The sequence below is a fragment of the Prionailurus viverrinus genome, chromosome A1 (assembly GCF_022837055.1).
Source record: "Prionailurus viverrinus isolate Anna chromosome A1, UM_Priviv_1.0, whole genome shotgun sequence".
In the NCBI taxonomy this organism is placed as follows: Eukaryota; Metazoa; Chordata; class Mammalia; order Carnivora; family Felidae; genus Prionailurus; species Prionailurus viverrinus.
Genome location: NC_062561.1, coordinates 143,771,579 through 143,792,526, shown reverse-complemented (window position 1 = coordinate 143,792,526; position 20,948 = coordinate 143,771,579). Strand labels below are relative to the sequence as shown.

Here is a 20,948-nt window from a genome sequence, read left to right as displayed (position 1 = left end):
GAAAGAGAGAGAACAACTCTGGAACTCTGAGAGCAGGATTCTGGTCTTTTGATACTTATTGATCAGGTCCCACATGAGTGATTTGCTAAGAACAAACTTAAAGAACTAGCAAAGTCCCCATATCTCAAGTGTTCCATAACAGTTGTTTTTCAAACCGTGGGTCAAAACCCACTAATGGGTCATAAAATCAATTTGTAGTGTCGCAACTAGCATGTTTTATCAGTGAGATAGGATGGAAAGGAATAGAAAATGCCAAAATGGATCTCACATTTTATTTCATTGGTTGTATAGTATGTGCTTTACTGGGTTATTCGAAAACTTTTGTTTCTTACTAAGGGTCATGTTCAAAAGGACTTGGAAGTCACTTCCCTATAGCACTTTATCTGTCATGACAGCTCCTGTCTCATTCTCCTTGCTAGAATGCAAACTTCTTGAAGTAGGAATGAATATCTGAATAACTTTTCCTTGGCCACAGTGATTTCCCTAATACCTTATACATGGTATAAGGGAAACTGTTTAAGATGTACTTCTTATTTATTTTGCTTGTAAGTAAATTTCTAAATGATACTTTTAAAATCATCAAGTGCTATTTATAGTTCTGTGTTGTTCAGCTCCTACCAGTTTTATGTGTAGCCTAGCATTAACATAAGCATTGCTTTTAAACCGTCTTTTCCTGATTTGGGGGAACTGTGGCCCAAACATAAAAGTCACTAAAGATGGTTTCCACTGAGGTTACTGTGCAGATTTGAATTTCTGTTTTTCAAAGAGCTCTCTGAGCTGCTGCTCACTGGTGGCTTCTTTCTGCTGCATCAGCTCAGCTGTTCCTTTGGTCACCCCCCAGGCATCAGGCTTTGACATTGAAGGGTTGTATGGCCTGCCCGAGGCTATCCGAAGATTTTCCCAGTATTCCTTCCTGGCCCTGGGTGAACAAACACACATTAGACTCCTTCCTGAGCATCTGTATCTATGTCACTGAGCTAGAATATACCTCCACAGAGCTGTCTTTGGACTCTTGAGAGTATGTCCATTAAAACACATTTATTAATCTGAACTACAATTTTTTTAAGGCTCTATAGGCTAAAATTACTTTGAAATTATTTTTTTAAATATATGCATACAAATGGGGTGCCTGGGTGGCTCAATTGGTTAAGCGTCCTACTCTTGATTTCTGCTCAGGTCATGATCTCACAACTGTGAGATCAAGCCCCGTGTGGGGCTCCACCCTCTGGCATGGAGCCTGCTTGGGATCCTCTCTTTCCTCTCTCTCTCTCTCTCTCTCTCTCTTTCTACCCCCCCCCCCCCCCCCCGCCCTCCTTCACTACCTCCCTACCCTGTTCGTCTTCTCTCTCAAAATAAATCAATAGACATTTAAAACACAAAAAAGAAATTCTTCATTCACCCTCCTCTGCCTTTTGCCCTCCTGGGCCATTAGCTCAGACCCCATAGCACCTTTGCATATCTTCATACTTGAACTGAACTGGCTAAGCCAACTTGAACTCGCCTGTTTGTCTCTCTGCCTACTAGTCTGTTAACTCCTTGGGGACAGGCCTGTGCCTTGTTCTTGCTACTTCAATGTCCACACCCGTGCCTTGATATAGTTGTATACAATCAATATCAGCTGAATGGAGTGGAACTGCCCCTCTGCTTGGTGCTCGTCCCCCACCCTCTTCTTTATCTCGTGGCTACTTAGCCCTTCAAAATACAGCGCCCCAAAATCCCTTCCTCTAAAATATCATTCTATTTGGCAGAAATGGCCATTCCTTTCTCTTGTCACTTTCTAAATCTGTGCCTCTACCAAAGCAGGTACTGCAGTATAATACATTGGCTTTCTTACCCATTTTCCCCAGTAGACTGAGATTCTCTAGCCAGCTTTTCATGTGTATTTTCCCAGTGCCTTGCACATTGCCCAATGTAAAATATTTGTTTATTGTTCATCTACCCCACTGGGGTGTAAGCTCTGAGGGCAAAGACCTATTTTATTCTCCACTGTATTCCCAGCTCCAAGATTGGGGTTGGCACAGAACAAGCACTTAATATTTTTTACATTTAATTTATACTTAAATCTTTTTACTAAAACACTTTTTAAGTTTATTTATTTATTTTGAGAGAGAGAGAGAGAGAGAGAGAGAGAGAGACAGCATGAGTGAGCAGGGGAAGGGCAGAGAGAGAGGCAGAGGAGAATCCCAAGCAGACTCCATGCTTTTAGCATGGAGCCCTATGTGGGGCTTAATGTGAGGCTCAGCACAGGGCTTGAACTCACAAACCATGAGATGAGCTAAAACCAAGAGTCAGATGTCCAATGGACTGAGTCACCCAGGTGTCCTAACTTATACTTAAATCTTAACAGCCAATTGATTAAATGTTGTTCAGTGTCTACCACATGGTTCTAGCCCAGAACATGAAATCACACTTCATTGCAATTTATATTATTTATATTCTAAAGCCAGAGATCACTACATAGGCTATTTTATAAACATGTCTATGAAAGAATTGAAGGAAGATAACATTATTTATCATCATGCAGCAAATTATCTATACTCTTTGTTGTGACCTCACTTGGACATACTCATAATCCAAATGAGTTTGGTTTGGCAAATACAGTTTAAAGGTTCTTACCTGGCTCTAATCCATGGTTTGGTGTGCATATCCAAACCACTTCCCCAGCTGCCATGCTTTTCTGAAGCTGGCGGCAAAAATCCCCTTTCTGGGGCCAGCTCTTCTGCAATTGCCCGGATGTGGTAGGGCTCAAATCCACAGCACCCGCCAATGTATCTGACCCCCAGCTTGTAGGCCTCTCTGGCATATTTCTGAATGTCCCATCTTGTTGCAACTCTGGGCTCCAGTCCTGTAGTAATGGAGTGAATTCTTTTTTTAAAAAAATATTCAAAATAAACAGCTATAATAAGTATGTAATTTTCAAGAACTGAATTAAGTAAGTTGTTAACATTCGCTTCTTTATTTTTTAAAATTATTAGCTAATTGGCGTTTACATGCCCATTTTTAAATGCTGTGATAGCCAACCTTCAAGATGGTTCCCAATGATTCCTGCCCTCTTCTGTTTTTACCCTGTGTAGTCCCCTCTCATATCAGGTTGGTCTGAGAGACCAATAGAATAGGTCAGAAGGCATGGTTGGTGACTTCTGAGGTTAGGTTATACAAGGCATTACGGTTTCTGTCTCAATCTCTATTGTTCTCTTTGAACAACTGCATGTTGTGAGAACACTCAAGCATCACAGTGGAAAGGCCAATAATTTAAGGAACTGAGGCCTCTAGTTCTGTTTAATAGAACAGCAAGACACTAACACCTATTCCCAACAGCCAACAAAGGGAGCTTGGAAGTAGATTCCCTAGCTCTCATCAGGTCTTCAGAGGACTACAAACCTGACCAGTATCTGGACTGCAGCCTCATAAGGGATGCTGAGCAAAAACTATCCAGCTAGGCTGCTCCCAAATTCATGACCCACAGAAACTCTGAGATATAATAACTGTTTGTTGTTTAAAGGTACTAAATTTTGCGATAATTTGTTCTATGCCAATAACACAGACGCTTTGCCATTCTTTATCCATGGTTCTTCTAGATGGATTATGTTATAATACCTTACTTCTCTGAGGGTCCCTATAAAATATAGTATCTAAGGACCTTAGAATGGAGCAGAAGCTGGCCAAACTCTGGCCCTGGTGATCTCTCTGGCTGGATTTTCAGGTGGACACACCCGACTTCCCACACGTGCTTGACCCCTTTTCCTAGACTGCCAAGTATTCCCTCCCTGCATCTGCTCAGCCTCTTCATTCAAAGTTGTTATACAGTAACCTAGTGATGGTATCTTCTCCTTGCCCTCAAGAACAGGGGAAAAGTAACTTGGACATAAACCGGTCTATCCTTTTAATTCTTCTGATGAGAAAATTAAGGTTTAGAACTAAGCGGTTTTGCTAAGGTTACATAACTCGGCGACAGAGCTGGAACCAGAACCAAAGTCTTTGCTGATCGCACCCGGAAGGGCATCCTTTTTACCAGCCTACAGCTAAAAGGTTCAGAGATCTTTTTTGCTTGTTGGTTCCATCTTTTCCTTCTACTGTGGTCAAATATCAAAGGGCTTTTGACTGCAGGGAGAGACACTGAGGGCAAGAGATGAGATATGCTGCCATTTCTTTGCTCTATGGCTATAGATTTGGAATTTGTCAAACATCAAGACATTGAGATAATTTATAAAATGTCTGTCTTACCAAAGGGGAATTCTGGTAGATCAATAAATCCCTGCTTGTTGCAGTCAGGAGTGTGGTAAGCCAAGGGCTGACTCATCAGGTGGGCTTTCAGTCGGGCAGCCTCCAAGCCTTCTTTCATGAGCTTCACTGTTTGTAAACTAATTGTGGGGTCAAAATGGCAGTTCACGCCAACGATGGAAGCTCCTGCAAGTGGGAAGAACAACTGAACTTTAGGGATTTATCAGATAACCGGTGGCCCCAACTCTCCTCTCTTAATCAAGGAGCTTTTATTTGAAACAGTGAATTACAAATACAGCCTTTGATTCTTGCTTCCTTGCGAACCTAGCTTATTTCTGCGTGGGAATGATTACTAACAGGCAGCAAGGGCTTTCTGGGAAAAGTGTTGTGAAGAATCTGTTACAACTGAAGTGTCATTTATGTACACTTGGCTGTCCATCTTTTTTCCAAAAAATCATTACTAAAGGTTGTTTTTTTTTTTAACTACAAATTTTAGAAGTCAACTTTTCAATCTTGACACAATAATTTTTTAACACTCCCAGCTCGTGGTTACCATACCACTCACTTGAGGATCAGTGTTCCCTTTCATCAGGCCAACTTAAAAATATCACTAATCCAGATTCTGGGAGCAGCTAAGCTGATGCCACAAGCCACAGCATCCAGTGTTCAGGGGCAAGCATCTCAGTGGTTTTCACTGAGCTGGGTCTGCAGTTTGCTCCTTCATTCTTGTTCCAATCCTCCCTCCTGTTATTTCTCTGAATCAGTTTTTTGTCCAAGAGCACCAGTGACCTTGATCTTACCAAATCCAGTTGTTGTCCCTCTGTTCTCATCTGATGCAATGTCTGGGCAGCATCATCCTAGTGGGCCATCCCCTCCTTCATCAACACTCCCCTTCTCTTGGCTTCTCATGCTCTCTCAGTGGTGCTCCTACCTCACTGGCTGCTTTCTTTGGGCATTAGGTGCCAACCCCCTCAAGGTTGAACCTTTCAATCTTGCAATGTCCTAGGATCCCAGTGGGCCATCTTTTCTTCTCCTACATTTCCTTTCCAGTCCCAGGGCTTTCAGTATGATCTATATCCAGAACTCTCCAAATTTCTCTCTCTAACCGTGACCTCTCCTTTGGGTCCCAGACTTAAATATTCAACAGCTTACTTAATATCTTCACTTGGATCTTGACTACCTTTACTTTCTTTTCTTTCTTTCTTTCTTTCTTTCTTTCTTTCTTTCTTTCTTTCTGCTGCTTCTTTTCCTTCTCCTTCTCCTTCTCCTCTTTCTCCTCCTCCTCCTCCTCCTCCTCCTCCTCCTCCTCTTCCTCCTTCCTCCTCCTCCTCCTCCTCCTCCTCCTTCTGCTGCTGCTGCTGCTTCTTCTTCTTCTTCTTCTTCTTCTTCTTCTTCTTCTTCTTTTGGATGTTCTGCTGCCAGAGTTTCTCTTTCCTTGTTTGACTTCATTACACTAATGAATTAATCCTATGTTGGTTACCTCTTGGATATCTATTAGGTATAAGGGTCCTTTTAAGGGATTATAGAGAAATATAAATATAGGACATGGTCCCTGACACCAAGGGTTTCATAAGGTTTGACACAAAGGGCTTCCTTAGGTTTGCTCCCTGAAAACAAAGCTCTATGATCACTTGTGAGGAAGTAGCTGTTTACTATATCCCCTTCTTGGAGACTGCTGCTATACACAAACATATCAAAGGCTCTGAGAAATTCTGTGTATTTTTCCAATTTTAGTATATGCACCACCTAAGCAAGCACTAAGGCTCTGAGAAATTCTGTAGTGAAGGGACCTGTGTGACTTGGTTTAACACAGCACTTTCTAAATATATTTCACTACAGAACCCTAATAATGTTCTCACAGATTAGAAGATGCTGACTGAGGATATTCCAAATGAGTGGTGTAAGTAGAAAGTGTTCTAGTTGCTGAGAGGAGGGAATGTTTACTTGGGGTATGTGTGGTGATGTATGGGGATGTGGAGGTAGAATTTGAGCTAACATTGGAAGATGGACTGGAGTTATTAGGCTGATATTAATTAAGGACCTATTTTGTGCCAGGTGCTGTGCTAGGCACAGGGCACTCAGTGCTGAGCCAGACAGACACAGTCTCTGCCTTCTTTGACCTTACAGTCTAGTGAGTCAGACATTAAAGCGATACACAAACGAGATAAGTGGCACAGTGATGTCAAGCACCGTGGCCACCTACCTTGAATGGAATGGTGGGGGAAGAATTAGACGCAGGCCACAAATCTCTGCCAATTAACAATAGGGGTCATGAAAGCCTCTTCTCATCTTTTTGAAACAAGTTAACATGCTTCTCCTCCCCCCCATTGTTACATTTCCGCCCCAAAATTTAGGATTATATAGCCTCATTCCTAAATCTAAATAATTGTTATTGTTAATGACAAGTATGAAGTGACTTTTATGAAATATCAGGAGTTGGATAAAAATCAGAAATGAAACATGGCCAAACATAGTGTCTCTGTTCCTCAGAGTGAGTTGGACTCTTCCACTGACCCTGAGCTATGCCTTGCATTTAAAATGAGGCAGCTTTGAGGGGCTCCTGGGTGGCTCAGTAGGTTGGGTGTCCGACTTCGGCCTGGGTCATGGTCTCGCGGTTCGTGGCTTCAAGCCCCACGTCGGGCCCTGTGCTGACAGTTCAGAGCCTGGAGCCTGCTTTGGATTCTCTCTGCCCCTCCCCAGGTCGCCTGCCTTCTCTCTCTCTCTCTCAAAGATAAACATTAAAAAAAATAATAAAGTGAGGCAGCTTTGAAAACATTTTGTGAGTTTTCCCTAATTGAAATGAAACCCAATGTTAGGAATGGAAATTACTGAAAAAGATAAGTTAGTATTTCATACCAAATTATTTTAAGTTCATTATACCGATTACAAAAAGCAGAGCATATCAGAAATTTATGAAAATGGAAAAACTCGGGGCGCCTGGGTGGCTCAGTCGGTTAAGCGTCCGACTTCAGCTGAGGTCACGATCTCACGGTCAGTGATTTCGAGCCTGCGTCGGGCTCTGGGCTGATGGGCCAGAGCCTGGAGCCTGCTTCTGATTCTGTGTCTCCCTCTCTCTCTGCCCCTCCCCAGTCATGCTCTGTCTCTCTCTGTCTCAAAAATAAACATTAAAAAAAAAAACTTAAAAAAAAATAAAATGGAAAAACTCTGGCAAAGAAGGCAACTGAACTTTTAAGTCCGATATGCTTTGCTTTTTGTATATGTTTAAAGGCCTCAATTTAGGTTTAAAATAAAACATGTTTTTCTAATGCTCCTTTTGACTTACTGAAACTCTTCTCATTTCTAGGTATTAAACCTTCAGTGTAGGTCTAGTGGCCCCTTTGCAAAGGCAGGTGTGTGTACTTCTTACTTTATTTTACTTTTTTCTCTTTTGGACTCAATATTATTATCAATACTCCTAGAAGAGCAAATTTTTAGTTTTCCTTTAAGCAAAAGTAGTATATAGGACTAACAGGTGGACCTACATTTGTATGTAATTTTATTATTTGTTTATTTTATTTTTTGAGAGCAAGAAAGAATGTGCGTGTGAAAGCCAGTTTGGGGGAGGGGCAGGGAGAGAGGGAGGCGGGGGATCCGAAGCAGGCTTTGCGGGCTCAAAGCCCAGAGGCTCATGCGGGCTCCAACCCAGGAACCACACAGTGAGATCATGACCTGAGCGGAAGTAGAACTCATAGGAAGTAGAACTCATAACCAACTGAGCCACCCAGGTGTCCCTTACGTAATTTTAAAAGACTCACTAATTGCAAACTGGTCAAAACGCGTCATCACCTGCTTTAACAAGGCGCACTGCACACTCGCCGGGGCTGACGCCATGCAAATCTCCCTCTGGGCCGATGCACATGGTAGCTGCCACAGGTTTCCCGGATGCTTTCAAGGCTTCGACTGCCCACACAGCCTCTTCCACATGTTCAAAATACTGAAATAAGATCAGGTTGACGTACTTTTAATCTTGTTTCTCCCCAGTTAGAAAACGTATTCTACTGCTTAATAATTATCACTAGTTGAATCGTCTTCACATTTTGAGTGTGACCCATTAGCATTTTTTAAATGCCACAGACGGTTGATGACTGTGAATTGCAGTCAAAAGGTTTGAAGAACACTTTATTAGATTAAGTGAATCAAATTCACTAGAAAGCTTAAATTGGAAAAAAGATTTTAATACTAAATATTGCCAGCCATGATTGGCACCTAATCTCACCTGCTCCCCACGAAAGCAAAAGGTAGAGAAAATGTACTAAGCGTCTATGTCTCATCTTTGGTGATATCTTCGTTTACCTCTGCAATCAAGAAATCCACGTTCTTCTTCAAAAAGACCTCTAACTGTTGCTGAAATACTTTCTTAACTTCAGCTTCACTCTTGCAACTAAGGTACGAAGGCGTCTGGCTCACACCTCCTGCCACCAAAGCGTCTCCCTCGTCAGCCACTTGCCGGGCAATGTCACAAGCAGCTTCATTGACTTTCTGCCCCTAAAATGGATGATTATATGATATATCAACATTTTCATGTGAAGTTAAAACCAAATTATTATTCAAATATCCACATCTCAGTTGTATGTTACAATAGAGATTTTATTCTAGAAAATAACAGGGACAGAATAGTTCATATTACCAAGTTGAGCAATTTGCAGTAACAACACCAATAGTAGTAATGAAAACAATAAATCCAGTGATAGCATATAGGATATTACATACCAATGATCTGGGAGAGGGTAAAAATCTTAAATAAAAGGACCTGGTATCTTCTAATGCCTAAGCTGCACTTAGAGAAATACCTAGCAAATAGTGGTGATGACGATGTTGATGATGCCATCATTAAAATGATGACAGAATTCATGACTTTTTGTCATTATGTATTTTCTTAATTAACAGATAATCATCACAAGGTATTTTCTAATTACGTAGGCATTAAAAATTAACACTTGTCTTCACTAAACCCCGGTGCTGTAAGTCACACAGACTCATGGAATGTTGGAACTTCTTTTTCATTTTAGGGATCAAGAAGTTGTCGCTTTGATGGCATAGTTGAATGGTTTGCGCAACACAACAAGGTTGATTATAGCTGAGCCAGGAAGATTCCAGGGTCACTGCCCCCTTGTGCCTTTGACCCTTCCCCTACACTGTGCCACATTAAAAACCTTTAAGGGTGTAAGAATTTGTTAGGTTACCCTGTCAGCAACTTAGGAGACTGAATCGCTCATCATTAACCACGCCTTCTTGGACCTGCTTCATTAAATGCTTTTCTGTCAATTTTGAGGACTCCAGCTAAAACCTAGAAGAGTTGTTCACACATATCTCATTTCTGTATTATCTAAAAACCCTGAAGCGGCACAACATTTTTCTCTACAAGAACTTCTGTGATGACACATGTGTCTACTAGGCCCTTCTAAGAATGCCATGTATGGTTTTACTCACGGATATTTTCTCTGCAACATAGTTTCCCCTGTTCTCCAGCTTGTCTTCACTTGCATAAAAGGTGAAGGTTTGCATGACATTGGATCCAGCTCTGAGGAACTCTCGATGAAGCTGGCGAACTGGGAGATTAAATGAGGAGAGGTATTAATTACTATCAGTTTATCACCCGTGATGTTCTCAAAAGGCTATCACATAAACAGATGTGAAAACATCTGCTCACATTCCTGGTTGCTGGGCATTGGTGCATGCTGGGGGCTAATGAGAGGTAGCTCTGGGGTCTCTCGTTAAGAAGAAGAGATTATTTCTACCATGCACGTGGGGTGAAAGGAAGAGGGAGATCCCACAAGGGAGGAATCATCATTTGAACATTTTTGCTGGGCAGAGAAGGTGGGGAAAGGCATTCCCTACAGAGGTAAGGGCTTGAACAAAAAGGAGGCAGGAGTAGGCTTGGCATTTGGGGGTGCAACACGTAGTCTGAGAAGCTGGACTTGAGGATGTATAAGAGAAGTAGTAGGAGAGGCAGGTGGAGAGGTGGGCTGGCTGACAGAGTACCAAGGGCCTAGAACATCATCCTAAGGAGTCTGGGCTGCAGACCACAGGTTCGGGGAAACACCAGCAGTTTGTAAGCAATTGAGTGATGTTATTAGTTCACTGTTTTTGAAAGATAATTTTGGTAGTAGGGTGGACTAAGAATTGGAGCAAGGTTCCCAAGCATAGGTCTGTGGATGAATAGTTTTTACAGGCTAAAGAAAATATGGGGCTCCCCCCCCCCATTTGATCAAATAAACTCATTTTAAGGAACTACCTTTGCTTTAAATAGTAGTCCTAAATTCTGGTTCCCCATTAGACACTGTGCAAGCTTTTTAAAAACAATGGATGCTAGGGCCAAATTCGCAAATATTCTAATTTAATCGGTGTGGGGGCAGGGCATAGATTTTGTGTGTGTGTTTCTCCAACTGATTCTTATCTGCAGTTTTGTTGAAAACCACCAAAATGCTCTACTTTATTTTGGGAAATAAAGACTAGGACTGGGAAAATGCTCTATTTTATTTATTTATTTATTTATTTATTTATTTATTTATTTATTTTTTTAGCTGATATTTTATTTTTGAGATAGAGAGTGCACAGGGGGGTGAGGGCAGACAGAGGGGAGAGGGTGGAGGGTCTGAAGCAGGCTCCAGTGACAGCAATAAGCTGGACGTGGTACCCGAACTCAAGAACCATGAACCACGAGATCATGACCTGAGCCAAAGTTGGACACTAAACTGACACCCACCCAGGCAACCCTATTTGTTTATCTTAGAGAGAGTGTGAGCCAGGGAGAGGGGCAGAGAGAATCTTAAGCAGGCTCCACACTCATCTTGGAGCCCCAATGTGGGGCTCAATCCCATGGCCCAGGGATCGTGACCTGAGCCAAAATCAAGAGTTGGATGCTCAATTAACTGAGCCATCCAGGTGCCCCAAAATGCTGTTTTTATAAAATGATAGTGAGACTTCCCAGGTGTTCGTTTTTGTCAGGAGAATCAACTGGGCAAAGTAAGAAGTTGGCAATCCTGTGTCAGCCCCTGAAATCTATTTTGACATTTCAGAGGCTTTTAAAAGTAAGAAGGTTAAAAGTCAAAAGGTCTGGGAGGGACTACATTAGAGGCTAGGAAATTATTAGGACACTGGAGCCCTTAGCCCTTTATGGAAGAGGAGTCTGGTGTCTTTGCATCCTAGCTACCTAGTAGAGGGCAGAGAACATAGGAAGCTCAGTTTTGTTTTTCAGTGAGCAAGAAAGTGAAGCAAAAAAGCTTTTGAATTTCAGAAAATGGGTTTCTAAGCCTGGAAACTCTAGTCCTGAGTGGGAACTTAGAAGCTTGCCTAAATGAGGAAACTTCAAACTTGTTTTGTTTTCCTTTTTGTTTTTTGAAGTTCATTTATTCTGAGAGCGAGAGAATCCCAAGCAGGCTCCGTGCTGTCAGTGTGGAGCCGGACGGGCAGGGCTCCATGTGCAGATTGAACCCACCAAGTGTGAGATCACGACTTGAACTGAAACCAAGAGTTGGAGACTTAAGCGACTTAGCCACCCAGGCGCCACTAAAAATTGTTTTAATTAGCAAAAGGCACCAATTAACAACACTTCATACACAGTCCCCGTTTATTAATCAAACACAGAGCTGCTGTGGTTGGAGCAGGGTGAAGGGCCTATAGATGGGGTTTTCCATACACTAGGATGAGATGGCTTATAATTGGGAAATCTACCCAGGGGGTCCTTGGGTGGATTTTTAGAAACTCTGTTTAAAAACCCTATCATAGGGGTGCCTGGGTGGCTCAGTCGGTTGAGCATCCAACTTCGGCTCAGGTCATGATCTCACAGCTCGTGAGTTCAAGCCCCGCGTCAGGCTCTGTGCTGACAGCTCGGAGCCTGGAGCCTGCTTCGGATTCTGTGTCTCCCTCTCTCTCTACCCCTAACCCACTCTTATTCTGTCTCTGTCTCTGTCTCCGTCAAAAATAAATAAACATTACAAAAAAAATTTTTTTTAAATAATTAAAAAAAAAAACCCTGGAATAGCGGGCAAATTGTGTATATGTATATTTTACACTGCGTTTTATACCCTTTTGTTAGATTTTGCCAGAAGGCAGTGACCCAACTCCTTGCTCTTAATCAATTTGATATTCTTCTATGCTTCTTAAAGCTGCAGAGCTTCTCAAAAGCATAACCCCACTTAGACTCACATGGGGGCAATTAATACGGATTCAGATTCCCTACGCCACTCCAGATCCAGCAAACCTTAATTCTTTGCTGAATTCTTTGCTAATTCCACTGGGTACAAGAACAACAATTTTTGGCATAGACTTTAGTAGGAGAATTAGTCCACTTAAAATAAGACAAAAAAACTCAAGAAACAGAGGGCCAAGTGATAAACATGTTGTTTCTGCACTAATAAAAGTAAAATCAATATCAGAACAGTTTCTCTCGAACTCCTCTAATGCATAACTTAAAAAAAAATGTGACTTATAAAATTGAAGCTTGTGGTTTAAAAAAATTTTTTTAATGTTTATTTATTTTTGAGAGAGACAGAATGTGAGCAGGGAAGGGGAAGAGAGAGAGGGAGACACAGAATCCGAAGCAGGCTCCAGGCTCTGAGCTGTCAGCACAGAGCCGGACATGCAGCTCAAACTCACAAACCGTAAGATCATGACCTGAGCCAAAGTCGACATTTAACCAACTGAGCCATCTAGGCGCCCCTCAAAGCTTGTGGTTTAAATAAAAGCCTTATTTTATTTACATGGCAGAGTTTGCACAAAGGTAGCTTATCATTAATATCAGCTTGGCTCAAGAAATATTTCATTGAGTTTAACCCAGCAAGCTGACCTTAAGAAACAAACCATAGAGGGGCGCCTGGGTGGTTCACTCGTTTAAGCGTCTGACTTCTTCAGCTCAGGTCATGATCTCATGGTTTGTGGGCTCGAGCCCTGCTGACAGCTCAGAGTGTGGAGCCTGCTTCAGATTCTGTGTCTCCCTCTCTCTCTGCCCTGCCCCTGCTCGCACTCCGTCTCTCTCTCTTAAAAATAAACATTAAAAAAAAATAAGAAACAGACCATAGATATATTTTAAAACCTCATTCTTGTATCTTAATTATTCCATTGTGTTCCTTAAAACCCTTTAATGGCAATGCTTCCCAAAGCATGGTTCACCTTGCTATCACCTGGGGACAATTATAAATATGCAGGTTCCTGGACCCACTCACAGACCTAATAGATCCAAATGTCTAAGTGGAGGCTGGGAACCTACAATTTTTAACCGACTGCTGGTACAATAAAAATTTGAGGACTACTGCTGTTTTAGCTTCCCGAGCCTACTGAATTCCTCCCTCCCTTCCTTCTTCCTTCCTTTCTTTCTTCCTTCCTTCAGGGGTAGAACACAGCATTATTTCTACATTTATTTGGAAATATGAAAGTTGTGTATATTTGCTGGGTTTAACAGTGTGACTATAGCTGTCTTCCTTTGAATACTATTTCAGGATAGTGTGATTTGAACACAAAATTTCTGTACTTCTCTAGCAGAAATAGAGAAGTTATTATCTAGATACTATATAAGATATTATCAAGAGAAGAAACAATGAATTTAATAATAGTTAATACTTGTAGTGTTTGACGTGCATCAGGCACTATTTTAAAGACAACTTATTTAATTCTTATAACCTTTGAAGTAGATGTCAATATTATCTCAGTTTTATAGAAGAGGAATCTGAGTCCCAGAGAAGCTAAGTGATTTCCCCAAGGTCACACAGCCTAGTGGCTGTCAAAATTTGATTCAATTAGCCTGAATCCAAAATCGGTATGCTTAATTGTAAAGCTGTACTGTCTCTCAGTTTATATGCTTTGTTAGTTTCTATCCCTTATCACTGAGTTCACTGAAATATGCTCTTTAATAAACATTGAAGACAACTGTTCAATGTGTATAATATTCACAAGAAATTTTCCTCCAGTTTCCTCTGTAAGAGTCCACTTCTTTCACAGTGTTGACTACTGATAGCTGTCCTCTGAGACCTTCTCTAGGAAGTGCCCTAAGCCAAAGGGTGCTTCTTTGCCCAGGGGCTAAGCTCTCTCTTAGAAGAGGAGAGGGTTGATACTTCGCATGCAAAGCTTGGTCTATTGGTAAGGAGAGAACAAAGATCCAGCTCCCCGGTCTCAATTTGGGAGTACTCTGAAGCACCTGTCCAACTCCAGAGCTTCCTGAGGAATTGGCCAAAGCCTCTGTTACAACTGCATTATAGTGTAATTCCTCCCTCTGCCCAATCCTGCTTCCCTCACTCCCTTAGAAGTGTTATTTCATAAATGCACTCCTCATTAAAACTCCTGAGCACAAATCTCCACTTCTGGCCAGCTGGTAACGAGTACCTAGCTCATCATGGGTGGCAGAGTTCCCAGCATGCTCTAGGGGTACAATTGTTTAAAAACTTTCACCTGTAGTGAACTAGAATGAGATGCCCTTAGAAGGGAATGTACTAGCAGGTGCACTATCTCAAATGTTTGAGAGGTTCAGAGGAAGTAGTAATTATAAAGACTTTAGAATCGGATGGCTATTGTTGGGTACCACCAACATACTGGAGAAAGGCAATGAAAGGTTAAGGGTGATTCATCACCAGTTTAAGACAACGTCTGAAAGTCTGAGGATCTCCTGGGTGGTATATAAAGAAACACCTGTTGTAGCTATAGCAAGCAGAAAAGCTGAGGATCTGGCCCAGGACTAAATTATACAGGGAGCAGAGAGTCAGAGAGGTTGAATCATCAACCACAGAAGGCTTCTACTGCCAAAGTCAGGGTCTGATCAGGAAGACATAGGACCCTGAGATTGGGGTGAAGACATATGGGTGGATTCACTCATAACCTTAAAAACCCAGATTCCTCCCTGAACTCTCTGGGACTGCAGAAGTGGCCCATTTCTCTCTTTTAAAGATTAATGTTTGGGGCACCTGAGTGGATCAGTTGGTTAAGTGTTTGACTCTTGATTTTGGCTCAGGTCATGATTTCACGGTTCTGAGGACGGAGCCTCGCATTGGGCTCTGTGCTGACAGTGTGGAGCCTGCTTGGGATTCCTTTTCTCTCTCTCTCTCTCTCTCTCTGTCTGTCTCTCTGACCCTCCTCTGCTCTCTCTCTCAAAATAAATAAATACACATAAAAAAAATAAATGAATGCTTCCTCCTTGCTTTAGGTTGATGCAGAAGCCTTGTAAGACAGCATTATCTCCCTCATGTTCCATCTCACCTCCCCTCCTTGCATCTCCCTGTAAGAGATCTGTGGTCAAAAGAGTAAAGTGAGAATAAGGTACATGGGTATGGGTGCAGGGCAGGTAGATAGTTGAACTTAAATAGGATGGGGCTAGTATATAATGCATTTAACTAGTTGGCAAACGTACAATGGAGGAGGGCTTATCTCCCAGACAGTGAGTGATGCTGTACCATGGAACTTAAAGTGGGTAAGGAGGGGGGATGAACACGTGGGGACAGAATAGATAATAAATGCTAACATGGAAGGGATGAAGGACTGAGAATCTTGGTGAGGCTGAGGAGTGGGAGAATTAGAGTCGGCAGGAAAGACAGAAAGAAGGTGGTGGTTAGAAAATGGGGCCCTCGTAATTGAGATTTCCAAAGTAGACAGCTAGGGGTGATGGCAAGGTCTAGGAGTGCATTGCTGAGGTGGAGGGTGGAAGAAACATTCAACTGGAGATGAGATCAAGGCACTAACAGGAAGAGTTCTGGACAGATCATCTGCATGGACACTGAAGTCACCTCAAGTGGTGAGGGAGGGAAGGGCAGAGAGGAAAGCAGTGAGCCAGGTTCTACACTCACCTAGAGCGAGGGGCAGGAACCAAGAGGCAAACACAGGTGACAGCCACAGGAAGGGCCATTGTGATCATCCAACCTGTGACTCTGTACTTACATGCCTAGCACAGTGCCCAGCAGGCAATAATGAATGTTGGACAATGTGCCACGAATGTCTGTGTTTGATGGCATGCTCCTACACTGGTCGATGTCGCATTCTTTTATGAGAACCTAGAAGAGAGCTATATGCACCAACCTGCCTCTGGGTGTTCCACTGCGGCTTCTGGGGTCCAGGGGCCTGCCTTCACATAGCCCCTCTTCTCCAGTGCAAAGACAAACCCTCCATCTCCAATCACAACTTCTCCAGCATTTAAACGTTCTAGGATGCCCTAAAATTACAGATGGGGGTTGGGGGGCGAAGGAAGGGAGTTACTTGAGTTTGAGACAATTTTCTATTTTTAGTACTTTTGCTATGGTATTCTTGAGAAGTATGATTTCTTTAGAATTCACAGAAAGTGCATGTATTTATAAATTGATGACTCTAAGGCAAACAACCAGAATGCTCATATAATGAAAATATGAAAATATGTGTATACATGTGCTAGGGGTGAGGGTCTTTCGGAACACAATAAGAGTTTTGAAGAATGTGGTGGGAGGATGTTATCTTTGAAGAAATATCTACAGAAAGATTAAGTGAAAATATTTTATTGTAAAGCCTCAAATGAATACTTAAGCACACATTCTTAATATGGTGAAAGCTAGTTTTATTCTAACAGCCCCTACAGTTGGCCTGGCCCCATCTGTCTGTCAGTCCCTGGGGCCCTCTGTCAGCCAGGCGGGGGCAGGGTACTTTGACACCCAAGGGTCAAGTATATTGCTTCCTCCCTCCAGCCCCAACCATAGTCCCACAGTCCGTCTGTTCCTCCATCCATCTATCCATCCACCCCTCCTCCCCCACTCCCCAAACTAGCCCAAGGCAGACAGTCTGTACTGGAACGCTCATCCCAACTAGGAAAGAGATAGGCTTGTCGTTAATCAGGCGGTGGAGTTGCTGGGTTTTGGTTTTTCAATCTTTTTAACAGCCCTTACTCAATATCTTACAGTCCCTGTGCCCATTTTTTCCCCCCGAGGCTTGAATGGTTCATTTTATTGTGATCGCAGAAATCAAACTGCGGGTGCAAACTTACCATGGCTCACCCAACGCGTGAGCCTTGGGGCTGCGGCGGGACCCGGACGGCTGCGTGCCCCAAAACGCGGCAGGTAGGCGGCCCCGGGGCCCCGCTGCACCCGTCGAGGCGCGGGCACGCAACGGTCTGGCAGCCGCGGCCGCGCGCCTCCCTGGCCTGCCCACGCAGGGCGCAGAGGGGCGCGCCGGGCAGCGCGGGCAGTGACGCGGGGTGGCCAGGGGAGCCGGAAGCCACCAGGAGCTCCCTAGTCCCGCCGCTGTCGGGAAGAAAAGTCGTGCCTGTGGGTCTAGGAGCCCCACCTCTGAGGTAGTGCTCTGGTGCGGGACTCAGAAAACGTTGGGAGTCTTGGAGCTCTGGGGGTGTCCCCCCGGGTCACGTAGATCTAGGGCGCGCTCTGGATATGGGCAGGGGTGTTGGGGGGAGGTCAGAGGCACCTTGGGGTCCCGCCCGAGAGATTCTGAGAGCACCTTTTGGTCACAGCCAGGCTCTGGGGACCCCTCTGCACTTCCTGACGCTGGGGCGCAGGGCCGGTGGGTCGAGCCTCAGAGCCACCGCTGGGATGGAGAGCGCCCTCGGGTCCCCTGTAGACTCACCCTCTTGGCCTTTTTGCCCCCAACGGGTGCCATTTTCGAGGTGTCCGGTGGATAGTAGACACGGATGCGGACAGACGAGGGGAGCTTTACCCCGCGCGAAACCGGGAGCTGCCCCACCGCCGCAGCCAGGCTCTTTATATCCTGTTCTGGGCGCGGGGTGGGTTTCCCCAGCCTTGGCGCGTCCAACGCGGGCCTTGCGCATGGGAACACGCCCCCCCCAGCTTTATTATTGAGTCCCGCGGCTCGCTGGGAACTTGCCCTGTGGAGGAGAGGATCGAGATTGTTCTCTCAAATGGGTGAGCAAACAGACCAAGTAAAATAAAATAACGAGGTTGCCACTCGCTCAGGTTTCTAACCTACCAATACACGGTACCCCCCCCCCCTCACCCCCGTCGCTCGCATCCAGGGGTTCCGACCCTGATTTATCTCTCTCTTGTCTGGGATCATGCACCGTTACCCACTTAAGTCACCAGAGTTGGCCCCTAAGAATTCCATTCATGCACAAATATTTGTCAAAGGCCAGGATACAAGGTTATTGAATGAGGAGGCGATGCCCTGGGAAGAAGTTCAGTCTGAGGTGTGATCTGGGCGAAATGCATCCGGGAGTTATGTAACGGAATACAAATACAGCATTTACAGAACGTCTAATACTAACTCTGAATTAGTGGGTATGTTCAAAGTGACCTTCTGCCATTATATCCAAACATGCCGTGCAGTTCCTAGTAACACAGTAGTTTTCTAGTAAGAATATCTTTGCAATATATAACCAGGACAGACTTTTAACATCTATATATGACAGTGGAAATATACCTTGGACATTTCAAAATTCAGTTCGAAAATTGTGTGTAAAGACATACAGGTATTAGAAGAACTGGGAGGAAATAGAAATGTTAATAGTAGTTATCTGATGATGGTGGAATTAGGGCTTGGTTTTATTTTATTATGTTTTGTTGTATTCCCCAAAATATCTCTACACTAATAACACATAGATTTTAAAATAATAAAAGCATTAGTTCAACAAATGTGCACCACCACAGTAAATATCTTAGAGCACAGAGTTAAAAATCCTGAAACAGAGTTCAGAAACTTTTACCCAAATAAAAGCACATAAGAAAATTTTGTATGTGGAACAGTAACTTCCATTTCAACACATGCAAAGAAGGAAATTATTGTAGCAAATGATGAATTAATAGAAATTTAATTTTTAAAATGATGTGCACTTGAGATACAATTGAGAAAGTAGAAAAGTACTTTTTCTTGTGTTAATTGTCGAGCTTAAAATGGGAAAAAATGTAAGGATGATGGATGCGTATATTGTAATTTAAATAATTGAATGTTTCATTTACCCAGCAAGAATGAGGAATGAGGTAAAGTCATCCTTCCCAGTGTTTAGATTTTCGACCATTAAAGCATTGGAGTGTCCGAGAAGCTAATAGTTTAGTTAATGAATTAACTACTTATGGTTGGACCCTGATGAGTATTGGAGAAATACAGGTTCAGGGTGAGCCCGGCCGTGGCTGCAGGGAGTAGCTGTAGTGGCGGGTACCGGGCGCTAGGGGGCGGTATCAGGGCTCTGACAGTAAAAGCCGAAAGCCGCCTTCCGCAATTTCACACGGTTTCAAATTTAGCAAAATTTAGGAGAGATCTTAAACCATTAGCACTTAATTTAAAAATGAATTGCGAATTTTTAGTAGATAATGGAGATACAATGCAAAATTTTAGTCTTTCCCCAGCTACTATTCCCAGTACAAGCCCTTCCTGGAGGTAACCACTTTCCCTGTTGTTCCAGAGGAACTCTATGGATATATTTAAGTATATACACATATACCTAAGGATTTGCATTTAAATGTAGGACATTTTAGTTATTTATACATTTGTCCACCTCTACCTTTTCCAAAATGATTTATGGGCAGTTGTTGAAAAATTTTTTTTTCCCCCCCACAGCTTCACAATTTGCTATCCTACTTCTCCACCCCCATCCCATTTAGGGCTGTTAATAAGAATGCATTCACAAAAAAAAAAAAAAAAAAAAAAAGAATGCCTTCGCCTACTATTTCCACAATAGATAAATAATAGCCACAGTTCACTGGGTGTTTACTATGTACCAGGTGCTACATTACATCTTTTACAGACGCAATATTATTTACTCCTTACAACTCTGTGAGGTGGGCACCCCCACTTTGCATTCAAGAACCATGAAGTTAGGAAGTACAGCAGTTATCTGCATGACGTCTAAAGTTCCTTTGCCCCATTCCCAAAGGACTAAGTCCGCTTGGATACCACCTGGGGAGTGAGTTCTGTAATAACTGTTCTTGGGAGACTGCCCATGTCCTCTGTTGCCTGCTAGAGCCATGAGATGACGAAGGTCATAATACTGAAGTCTTTGGCCTTTTACAAGCTCATTTGGGGTTAAAAATAAATCCTGAAGGGAAGAAGGAGGGTTAGAGCTGAAGATCCACCCTCCTGAGTTTTATGACTTCCAAAGAGAGGCTGTCTGTCTTCTGCTGGTGCTTTGCTTTACTTGTAACCCCACTTGTTCATTTAATAAACCTTTAAATGTTTCATTCATACAATGTTTCAAACACTGTGCTTGCCGCTGGAGGTACAGGATATCTCCTTTTTTTCCAAGCGGGAGATAGAAATCATCTCATGTAAGAGTTAAACTGTCCCCTTTATCGATATGTAGATGGGAAAATGTGAGGACTTTTCATTTTCTGTTCACTTGGTATCGTCTTCAAAATGAAAACTGTCTTTTCTCAGGTCGCTTTAGAGTAAAAATGTTGCATTTAGCCTTTAAGCCTTTGAAGATGTGTCATGTTTTAACACCATGTAGAGAACAGTGTTTACAAACTGGTGACATGGAAATGTAGCCAACCTCTGTGTTTCCTTTGGCAAGGCCAGTGTTTTTAGAAAATGGAAGTTCCTTTATGTAGAGCCTTCCTGTCTGCCAGTCCGCCCCACATTCCTGTTCTCTTCTTGTTCACATAGTTACCTTATCTTGAAGGCATTTGAATTTTCAACTCCTGCTGTCAATAGAAGGTATAGTTGGGGTTATTAAAGATTTATGAGATGTCCTTCAGTTTGAACTCTCCCAAATGGCCCCCAAATTGAAGATTTTACTTTCATTCCTATTTTTCCAAGGCTAGTAACCCCCAGCTATTTTCTGTTGCCACTGCCCAGGATCAAAATAAAGGGATGGTGGTGGT

General features: G+C 43.0%; 1 protein-coding gene across 2 annotated transcripts; it reads right to left on the bottom strand.

Moving 5' to 3' along the window:
- Positions 1-258: 258 nt before the first annotated feature.
- Positions 259-18,006, bottom strand: LOC125161206 (betaine--homocysteine S-methyltransferase 1). Of its 2 annotated transcripts, none has more exons than XM_047850909.1 (8): positions 17,743-18,006; positions 16,219-16,351; positions 9,652-9,770; positions 8,515-8,706; positions 8,008-8,155; positions 4,225-4,407; positions 2,617-2,845; positions 259-919 (listed from the first exon to the last, which is right to left on the bottom strand). In XM_047850909.1, the coding sequence occupies exons 1-8, from the start codon at positions 17,773-17,775 to the stop codon at positions 733-735; spliced, it is 1,224 nt and encodes a 407-aa protein (XP_047706865.1). In that variant the 5' UTR covers positions 17,776-18,006; the 3' UTR covers positions 259-732. The 2 variants fall into 2 exon arrangements, with proteins under 2 accessions (XP_047706865.1, XP_047706953.1); XM_047850997.1 differs by lacking the exon at positions 17,743-18,006 and adding an exon at positions 17,150-17,263.
- Positions 18,007-20,948: the final 2,942 nt, after the last annotated feature.